The 21,780-nt window shown below is 34.6% G+C and overlaps 1 protein-coding gene and 1 long non-coding RNA gene across 2 annotated transcripts; both read left to right on the top strand.

Moving 5' to 3' along the window:
* The first annotated feature begins 5,673 nt into the window (after nt 1-5,673).
* On the top strand, nt 5,674-9,429 carry LOC130246291 (uncharacterized). The gene is made up of 4 exons (XR_008839426.1): nt 5,674-5,781; nt 9,076-9,182; nt 9,269-9,301; nt 9,374-9,429. It is a non-coding gene; the product is annotated as an uncharacterized LOC130246291 (long non-coding RNA).
* A 2,831-nt stretch (nt 9,430-12,260) lies between these two features.
* LOC130247052 (nuclear GTPase SLIP-GC-like) lies at nt 12,261-20,214 on the top strand. The gene is made up of 15 exons (XM_056480232.1): nt 12,261-12,464; nt 12,591-12,806; nt 12,891-13,085; nt 13,189-13,367; nt 13,515-13,542; nt 14,787-14,870; nt 14,994-15,087; nt 15,269-15,405; nt 15,519-15,692; nt 15,792-15,949; nt 16,525-16,648; nt 16,906-17,008; nt 19,655-19,788; nt 19,871-19,955; nt 20,060-20,214. Exons 1-15 carry the CDS (start codon nt 12,261-12,263, stop codon nt 20,113-20,115), a joined length of 1,971 nt encoding a protein of 656 aa, XP_056336207.1. The 3' UTR covers nt 20,116-20,214.
* Nucleotides 20,215-21,780: the final 1,566 nt, after the last annotated feature.

Consider the following 21,780-nt stretch of genomic DNA (forward strand, 5'->3'; position numbering starts at 1 on the left):
ATATTTATCATGTCCAGTGTTTTATTGAATTCAATGTTATGATTCTCATTTAAAATAAACAATTTAAAAAAAAAAATGTGTCCATTTGTTTTCTTGCAAACTTGTACTTGTAATGTGTGACAGTACTGTACACGACATTGTTTACAAGCAGTTTTATTTTTGGTGGACACATTTGAAATGGTGAGAGATGTTTTTGGTTCACTGTTTAGTCTAGCTATCCAATCACTTTTTTTGTTGAGACAAAATCACATGACTTTATTTATGTGCATATTTTCTTATTGATTTACAGAATTAATACTCATGAAAAAAGAGAATATTGAGTCCCAGGACCCAAATCAACAAAAATACCCAGATGCCATATATTGACTGAACTGTTTGCTTTTAAATATTATTTTGATTGCTTATCCTTCTTGTAAAAGGATAAAAACGGTCTTTCCCTTAATTGTAGCTGCATGTTCTGAACTACAGCCCTACTAGTCCTAACTACTCGTGTCTGGTATTTATACACATACATTTAAAAAAAAAAAAAAAAGAAAAGAATTTGCTATTGAAATTAAATGGCCTACTGCTATTGACTGTTTTTTTTCCTAAGCTGTAATTTGTAACCATCAGAACTGAAAGAAAAGAAAAAAACAACAACAAACCATAACCACTTTCAAAAGTAATATTATTATTTTCATAATTACGATGCAATAAATAAAACAAACAAACAAACAAACAAACAAACCAACAAACAAAAAAAAAAAACCAAAGAATTTGCACGATACTTTATTTATTTATTTATTTATTTATTTATTTATTTATTTATTTATTTATTTATTTATTTATTTATTTATTTATTTTCAATGCTAAAGTATGGTTATTTATTTCAGTGAATGGATCAATAACTACAATAATTGGAAACTGTATTTAGCAAACAAATATTAATAATCAAAAGCTTATATTTGGAACAATTTGAGTTGATTAGATAATAAAGGGCTCTGACAACCAGAAGTGTTGTTTATACAAACTGATGCAAATCTTTAACAAAGAAATGCAAACAACATGCAAACTATTTTTATAGAACAAAACAGCCTCACAATTAAGCTTCATTTAAACATATTTTTTAAACAATAAACTTAAAACGATGCCACAAAATTTAAACAGATACACAGCAAATTGAAATACGTCATCATTTAAATGATAAATTCCTTTAGAAATGTAACCAAAGTTCTTTGAATGATAACATACATGAAGCCTTTAGAACTACATTTCCACGAAGCCTTTTGCTTTCACTTTTACTTTCCCTAAACTGAAACCTAAAGATAAAATCTCATAAGCTTTATTAATATGAAATTATGCCAAAATGAAAGCAAATAAAAACACAATGTACTCTACAGTGTAGTTACAGTAACATCATTTCTGAAATTGATAATGTATGTCAAATTGCATTTTGCTCTGTTTAGCCTAATAAAAAAAATCCAAACAAGCCCATAGCAGTTTGATTTATCCAACAAGCATTTGATAGAGCACGAAAGGCTTTTTCTTGGAGTATTCAAAATATTAAAAAGCCGTTATTAAAAATGTCTTTAACATTAAGACTGAATTTTAATACTACTATTAATACATTTCTTAATTTTTTTAACAAGTGTTTTTATTAGTTTTACATTTTCCAATAATTACCAAATAACACAACAATAATAAAAATGCAAGGAATAAGCATTATAATACAAAGAAAATAATGGTTATAATAATTAAAATAGAGAAAAATAGATAATGGAAAAATAATTAAAGAAAAGAAAAAGTTGTTATTAAAAAAACTATTAGGGCATATAAATGGTTTCAATGAAAATACAAAGAGACAATAGGGGTAGTAAGCATTTTAAGCATCAGAATCCGCATTATATTGGTCCAGGTGATCAAGAAATGGTTGCCATATATTGTAAAACTTAGCAAGATTATCAATAATTCCATAACGGACTCTTTCCATGTGCATTATTTGAGTAAGATAAGTTAACCATGTCTTAAATTGAGGAACAGAATCTGATTTCCACAGTTTTAGAATGGCACTCTTAGCAATAATCATTCCATAAATTATGGTGCTTTGTATGGACACATTATAATCCAGCAGAGAACTAGAGTACCCAAATATAGCAATTTCGGGTGTAAAGGTAAACCCATACATATCGGAAAAGCATTTAAATATGTCACACCAGAAATCATAAAGTTTTGGAAACATCCAAAAAAGGTGGGTCAGGGAGCCTTCAGCAGACTTACACCAGTCACATGTAGGGGAGATGGTACTATTAATACATTTCTTGATATACCCCAGTCTAAACACATGCGCTATAGGTGAATTGAATAAACTAAATTGTCTGTAGTGTATGTGTGTATTAAATGTGAATATGTGTATGGGTGTGAATAAAAGTGTGCATTTCTTAGCACTGGGTTGCAGCTAGAAGGACATCCACTGCGTAAAATATATGCCAGAGTAATTGTCAGTTCATTCTGTTGTGGCAACCCCTAAAAAATCAGGCACTAAGATAATGAGTAAGTGTATGAGTGGGGATAAATTACATGACATGTAAGGCAAATAAGGCAATTGTGATCTACTTTTTAAAAAATAACAAGTGCTTGCTGCCTTTGAAACTATGGACAATAAAAAAGTAATAGTCATCAGCATGTATTGTGCTTAGAAAGACACTGATGTTTATATTTAGAGTCTTCACTTTGTCTTACATTATGAGTTACACTCACTTTGTGTACTTGTTGTGAACATCGATTTAATTCATCACAGCTTTTTGGAATGTACTATGTTGATTGTCTTTTTTGAAACTGGAATGAGGTTCAGCGTGATTTTCATTCATGCAAACATACCTTAAGTGGTAACATAAAGCTAAAAAGGTAAGACACAAGAGAAAAGAAACAGAAGAAACACCTGTCTGAAACACTTGTACACTATGTGAGTCAACAAACCTGTTCTATGAACAATGTTTCTCAAACAGATGAAAAATTTAAGTAACGAACATGTGTCAGTCATCAAAGCTTCACCAAATTATAAGATTTTATGATTATAAGACTTTATGATTTACACAAGTTTATGATAATTTAAGTGGCTCAGTGGTTAGCAGTCACCTCACAGCAAGAAGGTCCCTGGTTCAAGTACCGTCTGGGCCAGTTGGCATGTATGGAGTTTGCATGTTCTCCTCGTGTTCGCGTTGGTTTCATCAGGGTGCTCCAGTTTTCCCCACAGTCCAAACACAAAAGCTATAGGTGAATTGGATGAACTAAATTGGGCAAAGTCTGTGAGTGTGTGTGAGTCTATGTGTGTGTGTTTGTGTGTGTGTGTATGTATGGGCATTTCCCACAATAATTTGGCAGTTCATTCCACTGTGGCGACCCCTGATGAATAAAGGGACTAAGGGTGCTTTCACACTTGGTTCAATTGCCTGGACCGTACCCAATTTCGATTGTCCCCCCTTGCCACCTTCTCGGTTGGTTTGTGTTTACACAGTCTTTTTTCCTTCTGAACCCCGATGCGCTTGCGTCACCGAGCTGCTGTTTTGTTTACGGCTGTTGCTAGGTGACGGCTACGAAAGCAGAGCGCCAAAATGGAAAGACTTCCGCACATCGCGGCCGATTTGCTTTTACTGAATCCTTTAGTTTTGGACATACAGAAAGCGACTCGCGTCCATCTGCCGCAAAAACATTATGAACATCAAACAGTGTCTGCAGAAGCTGTTTTTGGAGGAGACATGCAGACATCACTGTGTTTGCCCTGGCTCAGTCCCGCTTGTCACAAAGGAACAATACGTAACACACACATACACGCACGCACACACACACACACGAATGAACGTTATGAAAACGCCAGTTTGTTGTACAGTTGGCGGTTCACTTCGTTATTTGCTTAGGTTATTTGCGTGTGTAAGGCTGGGGAAGGCTTAGCCTCCCCCTGCCCAGAGACCACGGAGATAGCAGCAAAAAAACTGAAAACATGTAACGGGTGAAAGGCGGAATATAATTGTAATTTAATGTTGATGATTAACAGAACACTTTAGTTATTGTACGTTTGTCAATCAAATTCAAAGTCCCCCTTTGCACAAAAATAGAACTGTCCAACTCCTCACTTAGCACTGATGAGCTCTGTTTTTGACTGGATTTGGCAGCAGCTCTGAAAACGAAACAGAAAGTGCTGGCCAGCGGACTTTTCTGATTTGCTGGTCAAGGACGTAAGAAATAAAATGACAAATGAGTATTAGGAGAGAGGTATAATAATATATTATTCTGGTTTAATTAGCTTTCAGTAATAAATGCCTTATTTTGGTAGTTTCGTTGTAACGTAGTATTCTAGCCTAGTGTAGCAATCTTGATTTGCATTTTAATTCTGCTTTGTTTTCTACAGGGGTGATGGGAAGTCAAGATTTTTTATTATGTTTTAATTTGTATTTTGAATAATATGAATCTAATTAAAACAAACAATTACTCACGCTAGCTAATAGCTACTGTATCACCTTTACTCTGCAATAGTTGCCTCTAATTTAATTGCCAATAAGTTTACCACAGCACGTGATAACGCAAATAAACACCTAGTTAATGTTGTCATATTTTCATTGTCTTTTTGTTGTTTCTAGCTTAATAAAGAAAAATAAATTCAGTATCCTAAATACAGTTTAAAAATGCTTATTTTTATATATTCATTGCTGAATTACAAGTTCAGTTTTGGCCTCGTGGCAAAGTGAATGATTTCGGATTCTTGACACATTTTTGTAACTTATTTATTTTTGCAAAAGAGTTGGATACTCAAAAATGTCACTTGTTAAATAAATTACTATATTACCAGAGATCATAAATATAAGAAACTAGCTATTATACACTTAGTTTAAGAGTAGGCACTGAGGTCTACCCTATTTAGGTCCACTCATTTAAAATTTTCTGGCACTTGGCTGCATATCGAAAGTGACTATAATAATTGAATGAATCTAATAAAATAATTTAATGTGCATGTTGAATATAAGGCGTTTGCTGATAGACGGTGGTTTTGTTGAAACCTCTTCTTGGTCGTCGCAAATCTTTTTAAATGCATTAAAGGGCAGCGCATATCTTAGCCTTACCCTGGAGTTTGTTCACCCTCCGCCTATGGTTATTTGGTACGATTACATTCATACCAGAAGTGAACCGTACCAGAGTTCGCATGAATCGTACCCCAGACCACCTCTACGGTACGGTTCGTGGGTGCACACCCGAGTTCAGAAGACACATTAACACAAGCTAAACGTACCGTATCATGACGTCAAACTAACCCAGGTGTGGACCAAAAGTGCTAGTGTGAAAGCACCCTTAAGCCAAAGAAAAATAAATGAATTAATTTAATCGCAAATCTATATTTACTGGCATAATGACTTGAAAACTGAGATAAAAAGAAGATTAAAAAAGTCTTTGAGAAATATATCAATTAAAGGTCACATTTGTATTTTAGTTTTCAATCTAAGCAAAATCCAAGTTTTTTATAACTTTATTCTCAAAAATTTAACTCAAATTCTAACAAAATAAATTATTCTTTTTCTCTTTCCCTTTCTGTAACAAGAAAATGCCACACCTAATGAGTCAGAGAGAAATTTTACTCTGCCCAACAGCTGAATATAAGGCAGTCTCCGGTTTCTCAGACAGTGATTTAAGGTTATTTTCTATAACATTACAACAGTGCTTAAAGTTAAAGCTAAAATTCTAAAACGTATATCAAAACAATCCACACATATTTCTGTTTCTCAAAGAAGCATTTGACAGGTCATTTGATTGTAGGTAAGTAAAAAAATTCAAGGTTATATTGTTTTTAAATCCTTTAAAAAGGATTATACTAACTGTAATGAAAGGTTTTTATTTTACTCTGTTGTAGTGTTTCAGGTTTTTAATTGTTAGCTATTATATCTTTCAGTGAAAGTGTTAAAATGTACTATTTTTTCATTTATTTGATTGGCATAGGGGGCGTCACAGTGGCGCATTAGGTAGAAGGTCGCTGGTTTGAGCCTTGGCTGAGTCAGTTAGCATTTCTGTGTGGAGTTTGCAAGTTCGCCTCGTGTTTGCGTGGGTTTCCTCCTGGTGCTCCGGTTTCCCCCCACAAGTTTAAAGACATGCGCTATACTGAAGGTGAATTGTGTAAGCTAAATTGTCCTTAGTGTATGTGTGGGAATGAGTGTGTATGGATGTTTCCCAGTGATGGGTTGCAGCTGGAAGGGCATCCGCTGCATAAAACATTTGCTGGATAAGTTGGCAGTTCATTCCACTGTGATGACCCCTGATTAATAAAGAGACGAAACCAAAAAGAGAATGAATGAATGAATGAATGAATGGCATGTTTTTAAATTATAATGAGATGCATCATAAAATCTTGACATTTGTCATTTATTTGTAATTATCTTCATGCTTTTGGATGACATTGATTGTCAAAAATGTAACACTTTGTTTACTGAAATGTATGCATAAGCTGGTAATATTTACATGACCCTGTTTAAGCAGGGTGGGGCAGCTGTAGGAAAGACAAATTAATGACTGGTTAACAAGAGTCAGACAGAACTTTTGCTACAGTCAAGATTAAAATTCCCCATTACTCTGTTTTGGCAGTGAACAAATTAATCTAACAAGGCAATTAGTCTGTGAAAGTAGATCTGTCTGATGTGTTCATGGCTTCACAGACATTGAACTTCATCACTTGGAATGTTATTGGACTTAAACAAAGCAGATATCTCTGTTCTTGGGCCACTTCTCTTCTCTATCTACACGGCATCTTTAGGAACAGTCATCCAGAAACATGGTTTTTCCTACCACTGCTATGCTGATGACACCCAGCTATACCTCTCTTTTCACCCTGACGATCCCTCGGTTCCAGCTCGCATTTCAGCCTGCCTGTCAGACATTTCACACTGGATGAAAGATCATCATCTCCAGCTTAACCTCACGAAAACGGAAATGCTTGAAGTTTCTGCCAACCCGACTCTTCACCATAACTTTTCAATCCAGATGGACGGAGCAACCATCACTGCATCCAAAATGGTAAAAAGCCTTGGAGTAACAATCGATGACCAACTGAACTTCTCTGACCACATTTCTAGAACTGCTCGATCTTGCAGATTCGCACTCTACAACATCAGAAAGGTCCGACCCTTTCTATCTGAACATACAGCTCAACTCATTGTTCAAGCTCTTGTTCTCTCCAAACTGGACTATTGCAACTCTCTGCTAGCCGGGCTACCAGCTAGTTCTATCAAACCTCTTCAGCTGCTTCAGAACGCAGCAGCACGAGTGGTCTTTGATGAACCCAAAAGAGCACATGTCACTCCGCTACTCACCCATTTGCACTGGCTGCCAGTTGCTGCCCGCATCAAATTCAAAGCTCTGATGTTTGCTTACAAAGTGACCTCTAGCTTGGCTCCTTCATATCTGCTCTCACTTCTGCAGATTTATGTGCCCTCCAGAAACTTGCGTTCTGTGAATGAACGTCGCCTCGTTGTTCCATCCCAAAGAGGAAAGAAATCACTTTCCCGAACTCTCACATTCAATCTGCCCAGTTGGTGGAATGAACTCCCTAACTAAATCAGAACAGCAGAGTCACTTGCTGTCTTCAAGAAACGACTAAAAACGCAACTGTTTAGTCTCCACTTTCCTTCCTAATCTGCAACTGCCTCTCTGGCTATACCACTAACTGTGCCCTCTCTCTCTCTCTCTCTCTCTCTCTCTCATAAAAAAAAAAAAAAAAAAAAAAAACATTTTTTACTAAAGCTTTGCTTCTTAGACTTTACACACCTGAAACTTGTCTATAGCACTTGTTCACTGCTGCTCTTATAGTTGTGTGAATTGCTTCCTTGTCCTCATTTGTAAGTCGCTTTGGATAAAAGCGTCTGCTAAATGACTAAATGTAAATGTAAATGTAAATCTAACTGCCATTCTAGTGAGGAAGAGTCTAGATTTTGAATATATAAGTGATAAAAAAATAACAGTGGAGCTTATGTTGTGTTGAAATGTAAACTGGCGGGTCAGCTGTACACTCTGGTTAGTGTTTATATCCATCAGACAGACACAAAAACGCTTGATAATCTTTCAAGATACCTGCAGTCAATGACCACCGGGCTGCTGGTAATTGTTGGAGATTTCAACACATATCTCAATCCTTTTATCGACAAAAAATGGAATACAGGCAAGATGACAAAAAACAGAACACACAATAAACTGCTCTTATCTGTGGAGAATTTCATGGAATCTCTTCAGCTGGCTGATGTCTGGAGAAGAAAGAATCCTGTAAAGCAGGATTTTACATTTTACATAAAAAACTGTCCGGTGTCCAGACTGGATTACTTCATTCCAGATGAATGTATGTGGTCTGGTTGGAAGTTGTAAAATCATGAATTCAAAGATAAGTGAACTCAAAGATCACCGACCTGTGTCTTTGGAGATCAAATGTGCCTCCAAAGTGTCTCTTTTGAATGATCTACACATACAATCAATCTTCAGTCTAAAAAAAAGGATCTTTTGGATTTGAATTTGTTTTTAAATGAAGAAAGCTCACATGCAGTAAGATTGACACACAGCGAGATTGACCATGTCAACATTTCATTCTCTTCAAGAAGAACACGTCTTTACTGCACTGTTGCAACAATCACATACACACACACCACTAGAGTGGGTAATTGTGGAACAATCAATTTGTTACTAACTCAACTGGGGTGGTCATGGTGGAGGAATGTTTAAACGACAGATTCCATTATAGATACAATCCAAGATCTGCCATATTCTGAGCCTGGTGTCAATAAAAGCTTTTATTTCAGTAACAAGAATGTTTTCTGTAATCTATGGCATATTCTTTTAGTACGATGACCTCCCAAAAGCTGAAGTAAAAGTTGATTTCACAAATCATGACCCCTTTAAATATACAGTTATAGAGGGGAAAAGCTGTTATTCCAAAGTGACTTATAGTTCCTCTGTCTTGTTGAGTGGCAAAAGTGGTGAGCTTGAGCAGAGAAATGTCTTCAGTGTAACTATCTTTAACACCCAAATTAAAGAGACGACTTCCTTTATATCAATTCTTATTGCTTAAATTTATAGATCAGCCATTTCTGAAGAACCAAAAGAAGAGATGGAAGGATTTCAAAGGATGAAAAATCCACCTCCACTGCTTCCTGTATCATCACAATCAACATCTTCCTCTGATGGTGAGACAATTGGTTTTTGTTAAAGTCAGAACCAAAAACAGTTAGAAACAAATCATATTTAATAAGAATATGTTCTTTCCCCTCAGGACTCTACATCCATCCCACTATAACTAGTCGAGGTATGAAATTAAAGATCATTGTACAGTACTGTGGTTAAAGAAAAATAATGATTGGAATGAATTCTCTGATAGGTACTAAAAGAAAACATGATGATGAATTACCTGATTTGAGTATGGAGTCATCAATGAAAACAGGCAAGTAAAATCTCTCCACATGTAATTAATTACTTGGGTGGCAATAAAAATTCTGCAGAACTAAGACACATCAGTTTAAAAGTGTAATATCATATCAATACACCTGATTTCAAATCACGTGCAGTGTTGCAGGGGTGCTGAAACTGATCCCAGCATACCTACCCCCAAAAAACACCCTGGACTAATGTCCATTCCCATCACAGAAAAGCATTCTTACTTAATTTAAAATGAAATGATTCACAGAGTATATATTTTGATTATGCACAAAAAATGTATACCTTGAACTAGGGGTGTAACGGATCACGGCTGATCCATGATTTGTATGGATCACAACCCACGGATCATAACACACGTACGTGACCCGCGGATTAATACTTTTTTTTTTTTTAGATTAATCCTAAAGGTGTAATGATTGCAGAGAGATCGCCTCTCGTGTCATTCAAATCAAATGTATGAAAGCATTTAGGCTTTCCTGTAAAATACAATGATGACAAAAGAAGTTGAGGTGGGTTATTCAGGATGTGGTGGTGGGTTTCTTAGGTTAAAGGTGTTTTCAGTCACAACTTAATTAACCTGCGTTAATGCATTTAGTGTAAGCTGCACAATTAATCATTAAAGAACAGGATCTCAACACCCCCGTGAAATAAACTATAAATGAGGTGATTTGCATATGTTAATCCTTTCAATCACTGCGTTCAAATCTGTGTATGAAAAATGAAAAAATCTTGTTTACAAACAGTCAAATAGCAGAGAAGTACTGGGATAACAGTTTATGATTTAGATAAAACCACTGAACTTTATGGTAAATATTAAAATCACATGCATATAACATATATACCATATGCATTTAACTTTACGCTCAAAATTGAAAGTTGTAGCCAGCAATTACATTATTTAACCAATTGGTCACAACCAGCCATCAAAAATATGCCACAGAAAAAATCTTCAAAAATGAACCATCTAGCAATGAAACATGAAGTTTTATGAGTGAATGAATAATTTATTGAAAATGACACAAAAAAATAATTATGAACTGCACAAATTATAATGTTAGATTTCTACATTTAGCATTATCAGCAACAGTAGTAGTAACAGTGAGGTTTTCACAGTACTGAATATTTTACAATTTATTTTTATTCAGCTGACTATAAGATTACAGGTTCTGTTTGTTAAAACCGAAACTTTCTTGCAGTGCTGTTTTTGTAATAAATGGAAAGCAAATTACATTTGTCTCCTTCCGTTTTTGGTTGATCAGCATAACGTGATCCGAACCATGAGATTTGTGATCCGAACCATGAGATTTGTGATCCGTTACACCTTTACCTTGAACCAACTTAAAAAAAAAAAATGACTCAATTTTTACAGATAAATAATTTGATTATTTGTTACAAATACATTTTTAGTTTTTTCTTAAAGTATAATTTAACTTTGGTTCAAACATTAAAAATCAATTCATCCTAAATCAAAAATATTTATTGTGGTCAAGAAAAAATACATTCACATAATGTAAAGATATTGTTTAAAATAATGAGCACTAATCATTTTCAACAACAAAGTACAGTTCTGCTTTGGACCAACCTAATAAAAATACTATAATTTGTTACACCAAAATAATACATTTGCATCAAATTATAATTTTGACTCAATTTAATCTTAAGCAAAATATTTGTTCTGCCCCAGGAAAAAAAATACATTCACTCAAAGATATAATATTGTTTTATAGACCCTGAATAAATAATTGAATAACTTTGGATCAACTAAAATATCTAGTTTGTAAACAAAAAAACTAACAAAAAAATACTATTAAATTGAAGTCGAGTTGTAACTTGGACTAAACTACAATAAATACATGTAATTTTAGGCTACACTAATGCTGGTTTGTTTATTTTGAAGATCTTAGGTAAACTATTTAATGGTGCTTTCAGTGTGGCTATAAACGTCATGCAAGATGGTAAACGAAATTACATTAGAATTGAATAGCAGTACTTTTTTCCATGTAGTCACATGACTTGCAAAAGGCTGGTTTGAAGTAAAATTACTACTTTTAAAAATTTTCCCAAGGGGTTTGATTTTTGCTTTAAGACAAATCAAATAAAACAGGTTAAAACCAAGCTTAATTCTTCACTTAATCCAATATAAAAATGTATTTTGAATGAAAGACACACCAGTTGCCCTTTTTCAGTGTTGAGGAAACTGGATACCAGAATGCAACCCACATCTCAGAACATACAAAACTCATCTTTCCTTATCATTTATGTATATTACACAGATTTGTACATTGCTGCTAACTGCAAATATATGTTCCATTGTGGCAGTGCTTTGATGTTTTGTTCTATCTTGCATTCTCTCTACAATATGAAGTGTTGGAGGTCATATGATGCTAGTTGCCATCAACTATTGGCTTCCTCTGACAGAGACCTTTGATAAACTGTGGAGGAATTTTATTTTGAGGTCTTTTTGTCTCTAGGCTTTGTCACATTGATTGTTCATAGAGAATAGTACTTGACTTTTTAATTGTGTATGTAAAACTGCTTTATTACAATCTATGCTGTAAAACTTCTATTGAAATAAAGATATAAAATAAAGACTTCTTAGTTAGAGATGGACTAGTACACACACCAATCATTAGTTTTGCATTTTGGAACCTATTTGCACTGCTTTATGCACTGGATTGGTCAGTATGGAAATGTGCAGTTACTGTACATTCTTTAATTCGTGTCTTGTTATTAATCACAGAACTTTCAACTCTTCTTGTTGATCAGATTCTTATATCATTGAGTGTGTAAAACAAATTTTGCGAAGAGTCACTAAAACCCCAGATCAAATGGATAAAGGCAGGAGAAAGAAGGCAACCATTGGGGTTTTTGGAAAATCAGGAGAAGGAAAGAGTTCTTTACTAAATTCAGTCTTGGGGAAGGACCTACTGCCATCTGGTTGTTATGGTGCCTGTACAGCAGTTACTACTCAGGTTGAAGCCAATCTGGAGGATTCTGATTACAAAGCTGAGATTGAGCTAATCTCTAAAGAGGTTTCATGATTTTTTTTATTAAATCTTACTTCGACTTTAATGAGAATTACAAGAAGGAATGAAAAAAGAATGCTCTAAAACAACTTGTCAGTATAACTTTATAACATGCTTTGAATGCCTCTCTAGGAGTGGGAAAAGGAGCTTAAAGATCTATTCAGAGATATAACTGCTGATGGTGAGGACAAAAATGAGGAAATAATTGAAACTGCTGAAGAAAAAATCACTGCACTGTATGGAACTGATGCAGATAAGAAAACATTAGAAGAGCTCAAGAAAGATGACAAATTCGCTAAGATTGAAAACTTTCTGTCCATCAATCCAGTAACAATCTCAAACACTGATGTAAGGGGATGCTAATGTCTAACATGTTAAATGTAGAATGCATTTCAATTTGTTGCTTAGCAAATCAATTTATTTTCTCAACAGCTCTGTGAATTTACCAATGCTGTTGCAAGTTACATTCAACACAGTGAGTCTAGTCCTGGTGGCTGGTACTGGCCACTTGTGAAGAGTGTGACCATCAAGATTCCAGACTGCCATGAACTCCTGGAACACATTGTGCTTGTGGATCTTCCTGGGACTGGAGACTGCAACAAGACTCGAAATGACCTTTGGATATCTGTAATTTCACATGAATCCTTTAACCAGATATCCACTGTAGCATATGTAACAACACACATTTATTAACGTCTTCTAACTCGCTGTTAAATTTAAAATCCTACAGAAACTAAGAGAATGCTCTTCTGTGTGGATTGTAAGTGACATCAATCGAGCAATCACTGACAGAGATCCCTGGGGGATATTAAAGCACTGCATTGAAGAACTGGGACCAGGTGGAAAATGCAAAAATATTAAATTTATCTGTACAAAGACAGATATCATCAATCCAGCAGCCTATATTAGGTATTTTCTGAGTATTATGTTTGGGATGTGAATAGCTGGAAAGTGGGTTAATTCTAAGTCTGACTGTAGTGTAACTATGTCAAACAAATAAGAAGTTCAAATCAGCAACAATAACTCACTTTTTTATTTATTATTATTTTTTTTTAGATCTGCACGACTTCAGTCAGTTTCCCCTGTAAGTTTGTATTGCTGTTTCTGAGTAAATTTTCTGATTTTGTGTCAGAGAGCTCATATTGCAGTAGCTGTAATTTGATAACTTATTGATGGTAAATGAGAATGTATAAAATCTATCATGCACTGAATCAGATTTTTCAATAGACCCATATTATTGTTCAACTATATATATATATATATATATATATATATATATATATATATATATATATATATATATATATATATATATATATATATATATATATATATATATACAGTATATACAGTTGATGTTAGAATTATTAGCCTCCCTGAATTATTCGCCCAATCCCACCGCCCCCCCCCCCCTCCCCGATTATTTTTTTCCCCAATTTCTGTTTAACGGAGAGATTTTTTCAACACATGTCTAAACATAAATTTCTTAAACTCATTTCTAATAACTGATTTATTTGATCTTTGCCATGATGACAGTAAATAATATTTTACTAGATATTTTACTAGATACTAAGACACTTCTATACAGCTTAAAGTGACATTTAAAAGCTTAACTAGGTTAATTAGGTTAACTAGGCAGGTTAGGGTAATTAGGCAAGTTATTGTATAACGATGGTTTGTTCTGTAGACTATCGAAAAAAAATTAGCTTAAAAGGGGCTAATAATTCTGACTTTAACTGTTTATATGTAGTTGAAGTCAGAATTATTACCCCCCCTCAATTATTAGACCCTATGTTTATTTTCCCCCCCAATTTCTTTTAAAAGGAGAGATTTTTTTCAACACATTTCTAAACATAATAGTTTTAATAACTCATTTCTAATAACTGATTTATTTTATCTTTGCCATGATGACAGTAAATAATATTTGACTAGATATTTTTCAAGACACTTCTATACAGCTTAAAGTGACATTTTAAGGCTTAACTGGCTTAATTATGATAACTAGGCAGGTTAGGGTAATTAGGCAAGTTATTGTATAATAATGGTTTGTTCTGTAGACTGTCGAAAACAAAATTAACTTAAAGGGGCTAATAATTTTGACCTTAAAATGGCTTTTAAAAAAATAAAAACTGCTTTTATTCTAGCCGAAATAAAAGAAATAAGACTTTCTCCAGAAGAAAAAAAATATTATCAGACATACTGTGAAAATGTCCTTGCTCTGTTAATCATCATTTGGGAAATATATATATAAAAAAGAAAAAAATATCAAAGGAGGGGCTAATAATTCTGACTTCAAATATATATATATTGATCCTATACATTTTCTAGGATAAAAGAAATGCATGCATACTACACAGAAATGAGCATGCCAAGGCGAAGGTGAAAGAAAAATTTGAAAAGTCTGAAATCAAGGTAAATTTACTGCATTTTTTCTTTGCTACCATTACTTCTTAAACTCAAACATTTAATCTTTCATATTATATTAATTAATAATTATAATTATGTATATATATATATATATATATTCTATTTCAGAAAATATTCAGTACTGACCATCACTTTCAAGTTTTTACTGTACGTTCCAATGCATTCTTTGACTGCAAATTCAATCTGCAACCTACCGAAACAGGTAAACTACTCTGTCTATTTGTTTGTATGTTGCTTTTTTGTTTTAAATCTTTATTCATGACAATAAATAAATAAATTAATAAACAATCTTCTAGCAAGTTTGTTTTTAATGAATCTGATGTTATTAATTATAAGCAAGATAAACCAATAACCAAATAATTCAGATTCTTGTTTATCTCTAGAAATCTTACAGCTTCAGGATGATCTAAGGAGTCTTAACAAGAGCATTAACAGAGAGCTGGCACAAGATTTTGTAAATAAAGCAAAGGGAACTTTGCTCTTGATACAAAGTGGCCAGATAAATACAACCAAGAAAACGGTATCCCTATCAGAATTTGAATGATTTCTAAATTATTGTGTCTTCAGAATGCTGCCAACAGGCATCACTCTGTATTTCACTGCTGTTGTTTGTTGTTGTATATATTTTTTAAGGATGAATTGAAAGGCAAAGTCCGCATTGAATATAAGAAGAACCTAAGGAAATCTCTAAATGAACTGGACAGATATTTTGACAGCATTTATAATGTTCTGGAGCAGGGTCTTTCAAGGGGAGTGGAACAATCAGTGCAGAAATGTGTCGCTTCCACAAAGGAACTGATAGCACCGGTGAGTGTGATTCAAATTTAGTTTTGCATAACTATACATTTCTTGTTTTTAAACAGTGTGTGTGTATTTATTTATTTATTTATTTATTTATTTTTCCAGAAAATGGATGGAAGAGGGTTCCATAAAATCCTCAGTGCTTTGTGCAAGAACCATGGGTGCTATTGGTCGAAAAATTGGAATAAAATTCTAGATCTGAACAAGGAACTAGCCAAACATTTGCAAGAATGCATTGATGATGATTTCAGACAGATATTTCCGTAAGTTGTTTTTAATTTATTTTAATTAAATAGAATTGTTTCTGTTTTGGAAAAGAAAAGTACAGTATTGAGAGGTTTCAAATGCTAGAGTGCATTTAGTCTGAAGATAATAAGGCTAGTCAGAATATATGATGAGAAGTGTGAGATTGTCACAAAAACTTCATTCAAGGAAGTGATGAATGCAAGTTTAGAAATTTTTTCACATTTTTGTTTTGAATCACATTCGCTTATTGGCAACCTTAAGACATATTGATGCAGACACTCAAAAAACATTAAAAGGTAGCTGTCATAGTTTCTAGACTACAAGATCAAATTGTTTACAGTTATAGGGCAGTTTGCCTCTTTATCTTGAATTTATGAGACATTTTTGTTAATTTCAGTAAACTTTTATTCATTTCCGAGCCTATAGTGCACAGTCCAGTATACTGTATGAATTTGCTTGTACTTGCTTTTGTGCTTGGTCATTCTCGTCACTATTTTCCTTGCGTAATTCATGTATCAGATCATATATCAAGGATTTAAATTTTGCAAGAGTTTGTAAAAATAAACATAAATTTGTTATAATCTGATTCTAGTGTTAGTGGAAAAACAGGTAGATCAGTGCAGGAGCAGATTGATAAATTCACTATCATTCAGAGTGACTCTGCTTACCTCAAGCATCTGATATTACAACCAATTAAGAACTACATCCAAATCCAGGTGAGTTGGGGTCACTGTTCCTTAATCCTCTGTATGTGTTGAAGTCAGTGTAAATCATTATTTCTTATGATTACCACACACACACACACACACACACACACACACACACACACACACACACACACACACACACACACACACACACACACACACACACACACACACACACAACTTTTCATCTAAATTAAGACATTTAATTTCATAATGATACTTACTTTTCTCAAAATTTTTATTTCTGACTTTTTATATTTTGTAAGGAAACCAAACTGAAGGCATCACTTAACATTGTTGACACGAAGAAGGACATCTACTCATCAATTCAAACAACTATTATGAATGAAATGTCAAGATGCTATGAAGGTTAGCCAAAAGTCCAAAACACAACATAAGGAAAACTGTAGCTAACATATTTGAACATATATTTATTATTATTATTATTATTATTATTATTATTATTATTATTATTATTATTTCCTTTATTTAGCCAGGAGATCACATTGAGACAGTACTGTCTCTTCTTCCAGTGAGACCTTGTCAAGACGGCAGGCAGCACATAGAGTTTTGCATACAAATCACAAAAAACATTACCACAAAATTACAAAAGCACCATTCATAAAAGGTCCGATCATAAAAAACAGTTACAAATATCCGTTAAGACGTAGTACAGAAGATTTTTAAAAGTATTCAGAGTCAGAAGTGTATCAGGATTAAGCTGGTTTTGCAGGTCATTCCAAGCCCTAGGAGCATAAAAGGAAGAAAGCACGTTTGCCAAGTTCTGACTATTTCCTTGAGACTGTTAAACGAATACAGGAATCAGATCTTGTGCGTTGGCTATTTATGTGAAATGTTAGCAAGTTAGAAAGATAGGATGGTAGTTTACCAAAGAGAGCCTTTAAAGTAAATAAAGTACAAATGTAATTTTCTCCTTTGATAAAGAGATAACCAATCTAAGGAATCGTACAAAATACAGTGATGTGTCCACGAGTCTGCACCTGTAACAAAGCGCATTGCTGCATGATAAACAGAATCTAGTTTTCTATGTAGAGTAGCGGCTGCATGCATATATAGGTGATCACCATAATCAATTATAGGCAAAAATGTACTCTCTAATAATTTCTTACAGGCCTTATAAGGAAAACAATTTTTTGACAGGTATAAGAAACCTAATTTTGGCCTAAGCTTTTTCAATAACTTGTCAATGTGTATATCAAAGGCTAATCTCTCGTCAATCCAAATACCTAGATATTTCTAAGAGCTAACTCTTTCTATTTGTACACCACTCAAAGATGTAATTGTCAACGTACACTGCAATACTTGAAAAGCGTTCTGTAAATGCTTGGTTTAAGTAGTGTGCCGCTGTATATATTATATTATCATCTGCATACAGGTGTATTTTAGCTGAATAAAAACTAATAATAAAATACATATATAGTATTAAAAATACTGTAATAATCTCTACTTTATATGAAGTCTACAGGGTGGGCCATTTATATGGATACACCTTAATAAAATGGGAATGGTTGGTGATATTAACGTCCTGTTTGTGGCAAATTAGTATATGTGAGAGGGGGCAAACTTTTCAAGATGCTTGGTGACCATGGTGGCCATTTTGAAGTCGGCCATCTTGGATCCAACTTTTGTTTTTTCAATAGGAAGAGGGTCATTTGACACATCAAACTTATTGGGAATTTCACAAGTATTAATGTAACTTTTTTCTTTCATGAGTTATTTACAAGTTTCTGACCACTTATAAAATGTGTTCAATGTGCTGGCCATTGTGTTGGATTGTCAATGCAACCCTCTTCTCCCACTCTTCACACACTGATAGCAACACCGCAGGAGAAATGCCAGCACAGGCTTCCAGTATCCATAGTTTCAGGTGCTGCACATCTTGTATGTTCACACTATAGACAATTGCCTTCAAATGACCCCAAAGATAAAAGTCTAAGGGGGTCAGATCGGAAGACCTTGGGGTCCATTCAACTGGCCCACAACGACCAATCCACTTTTCTAGAAACTGTTCATCTAGGAATGCTCGGACCTGACACCCATAATGTGGTGGTGCACCATCTTGCTGGAAAAACTCAGGGAGCATGTCAGCTTCAGTGCAAAAAGAGGGAAGCACATCATCATGTAACAATTTCAAATATCCAGTGGCCTTGAGGTTTCCTTTGAGGAAGAATGGTCCCACTATCTTTGTTGTCTATGGTGTGAAGATACAAGATGTGCAGCACCTGAAACTACGAATACTGGAAGCCTGTGCTGGCATTTCTCCTGCAGTGTTGCTATCAGTGTGTGAAGAGTGGGAGAAGAGGGTTGCATTGACAATCCAACACAATGGGCAGCACATTGAACACATTTTATAAGTGGTCAGAAACCTGTAAATAACTCACGAAAGTATAAAGTTAGGTGAAAACCGAGCACGCCATTGTTTTTTTTTTGTGTGAAATTCTCAATAAGTTTGATGTGTCAAATGACCCTCTTCCTATCGGAAAAACAATAGTTGGATCCAAGATGGCCGACTTCAAAATGGCCACCATGGTCTCCACCCATCTTGAAAAGTTTGCCCCCTCACATATATTAATGTGCCACGAACAGGACGTTAATATCACCAACCATTCCCATTTTATTAAGGTGTATCTATATAAATGGCCCACCCTGTATATTTGTAAATCCGATGATTGAAAATATATATAAACAGCATTTTTTTTTGCAATATTTGCAGCCTTTTTTCAAATGAACAAACTAATAAATAATGCAAATATCACAAAAATGTAATAATCTCTACTTTTCTAACGAGGTAATGTCCTCTAATTACACTGGAATTTAAGAACAGATTGTTTCCTTATTTTTATTTTTTTATATGTCCTTACCAACATATAACAGAGGAGATGGAAAATATTAGAACATATATTCCATTCATAAAACAAGCACATTAAGAATTTATTTATTTCATAATTCTGATGCCTCCATTAGAAGGGTAAAACAGGGTGTTGCTTATTTTAGAAGCTGCATCTATAACAGGAGTAGGATCCATGAAGAAAAAGCAAGAACTGTTATTAACCACAGTTGATCAGAAAAAAGAAGACATGAGCAATAAAGCAAAAACGGAGGTGCTTAAAAAGTTGAACAACTTTAAGGTACAGAACCCAAATCATTTAGACATGCCTTCAGTTTTGCAAAGATGAAAATCAATTAAAAGCTCCATGTTTCTTTGCGCAGGTGACCACAATGGCTTATCTCAAATCAAGATTAAAGATAGAAATAAAACGGTCACTGAACCAAACCAGCAAAAGCACATGGAAGGGTAAGAAACAATTCTGCTACAACACAGAAGCAAGAGTTTAAATGCAAAGTCATTTGTGATGTCAATTACTTCTATCAGGTAATCTAATTTGATGTCTTTTCTAGATGTCTCTAGAGAAATGAAAGAGCTGGAGATGCTTTCAGAACTACTGACTTACTGATGGTCATCACACTATTAGAAGTCCAGAAACAATACAAATCATAAACTGAATCTGTTAAATTGACATGTTATGCATTATGATTAACGGTTTTCTCTAGTTGTACACATATCTTATTTTTGGTATTATAATTGTATTATTAAATTACTCAGATTTATTTGTCTGTTTTATTTTTTCATTATATTTGTTTGGTGCAAGATGCATTTTATCAAGTTAATTTTTAATTGTGCTGAACTTTGGGTTTTATAACAGTTTATCAGCAAGAAATTAAACAAATATTAAACTATTATTATGTCAAGCATTGTTAGTTTCATACAGTATGTGGCTGATCTGTTTGCATCTGATCTGTTAAAAATTCATTGTGAGGTGTGACCCAGTGTCAATTTAGGCCCAATCCCAATTCTATTTTTGTAGACTTTTCTGACAGGGTATTCAGGTGTCATCAAGTGTCAGAATGTTGTTGGACTACTATACAGGAGTTATTATTAGGGATTATAGATAGCGAAATTAAGCGGTTTTATATTATCGTTTTTTTTTTTTAACCATGACGGTAAAACACGAACGCCAGTATGAATGTAATAATATGCTTGTTTGTTGTAAAAATTCTTAATAATGACAAAAAAAAAAAAAGAAATCTCCGTGTGCAGCCATGCTGCTGTTATAGATGGTATATTCTGGGAGATTTCTTACTCCTTGGTTTCGAGTGTGGTCCTGGAAAATCACCATTTCAAGGGCTATCAAGCCCTTCCCCTTAGCCCAATGCCTTCAAGCTAAAGATAATTAAGACACCTCTACCCCTTCACGTGAATGCGCAAAATGAAAGGTAGGGGTTAGGGGAAGGGAAATAACTCAATTAGAAAAGGCACATAGGTTCATTTCCAACACAGGCTCATTGTGAAAACGTAGCCCTGTGGACGTTTCTGGAGACAGCGAATTACGTAGGCAGAGGTACGTATGGCTGCATTTCATTTCTTTAAATGAACACTACGGGGCGGTGTGATGCCGTTCCTTTTCGCGCTTACCAGCTGACCGCTAACCTCCTTATGGACGGCATTCCGGCTACAACCAGTTTGTCCCGTTAGTGTGCCACGTCCGTTGGCAGATTTGAGATGCAGAGAGGAGTTGACCACAAAGATGGGGGTTCGAGTCTGGTGAAGAGTGGTTCCAGAAAGCAGGTAAGACAAAAACAGAATCCAATATATAAAACAAACAAGTGAATAGCAGGGTGAGGATGTGGTAAAAAAAAAAAAAGTCAGACGAGGGCTTTTATTTTTTTGGATTGCTTTTGAAACGTATTAGTTTGGTTTAGGGAAGTCGGTGGGCGGGTCAATCGATAAAATTGGTTGGGTTTAGGGAATGGGGAGGGTGGGTCAGCCGATTGTTCACTCAGTCAGTCAGAAAGTCTGTCCAAAAGTGAGTCGACAGCGGCCTGTGGTGGGTTTACGCGAGAACATCAGGTGCGAATGGCACTCGCGAGGGAAATTTGAGATATAGAAAAGCATACACGGCGACCTCTGGCGGATTCGTGAAAACAAGAACTGCAGAAAATCGTGCCGCCAGGACGTATTTCGCGGTGTCCAGAAACATTCGTGGAGGTACGTTTTCAGAATGAGCCAGGGTTGTTCATTTCCCTCAAAAAGGCACAGAGACATAGGTAATTACAAAAGT

This window comes from Danio aesculapii, chromosome 19, assembly GCF_903798145.1.
Source record: "Danio aesculapii chromosome 19, fDanAes4.1, whole genome shotgun sequence".
In the NCBI taxonomy this organism is placed as follows: domain Eukaryota; kingdom Metazoa; phylum Chordata; class Actinopteri; order Cypriniformes; family Danionidae; genus Danio; species Danio aesculapii.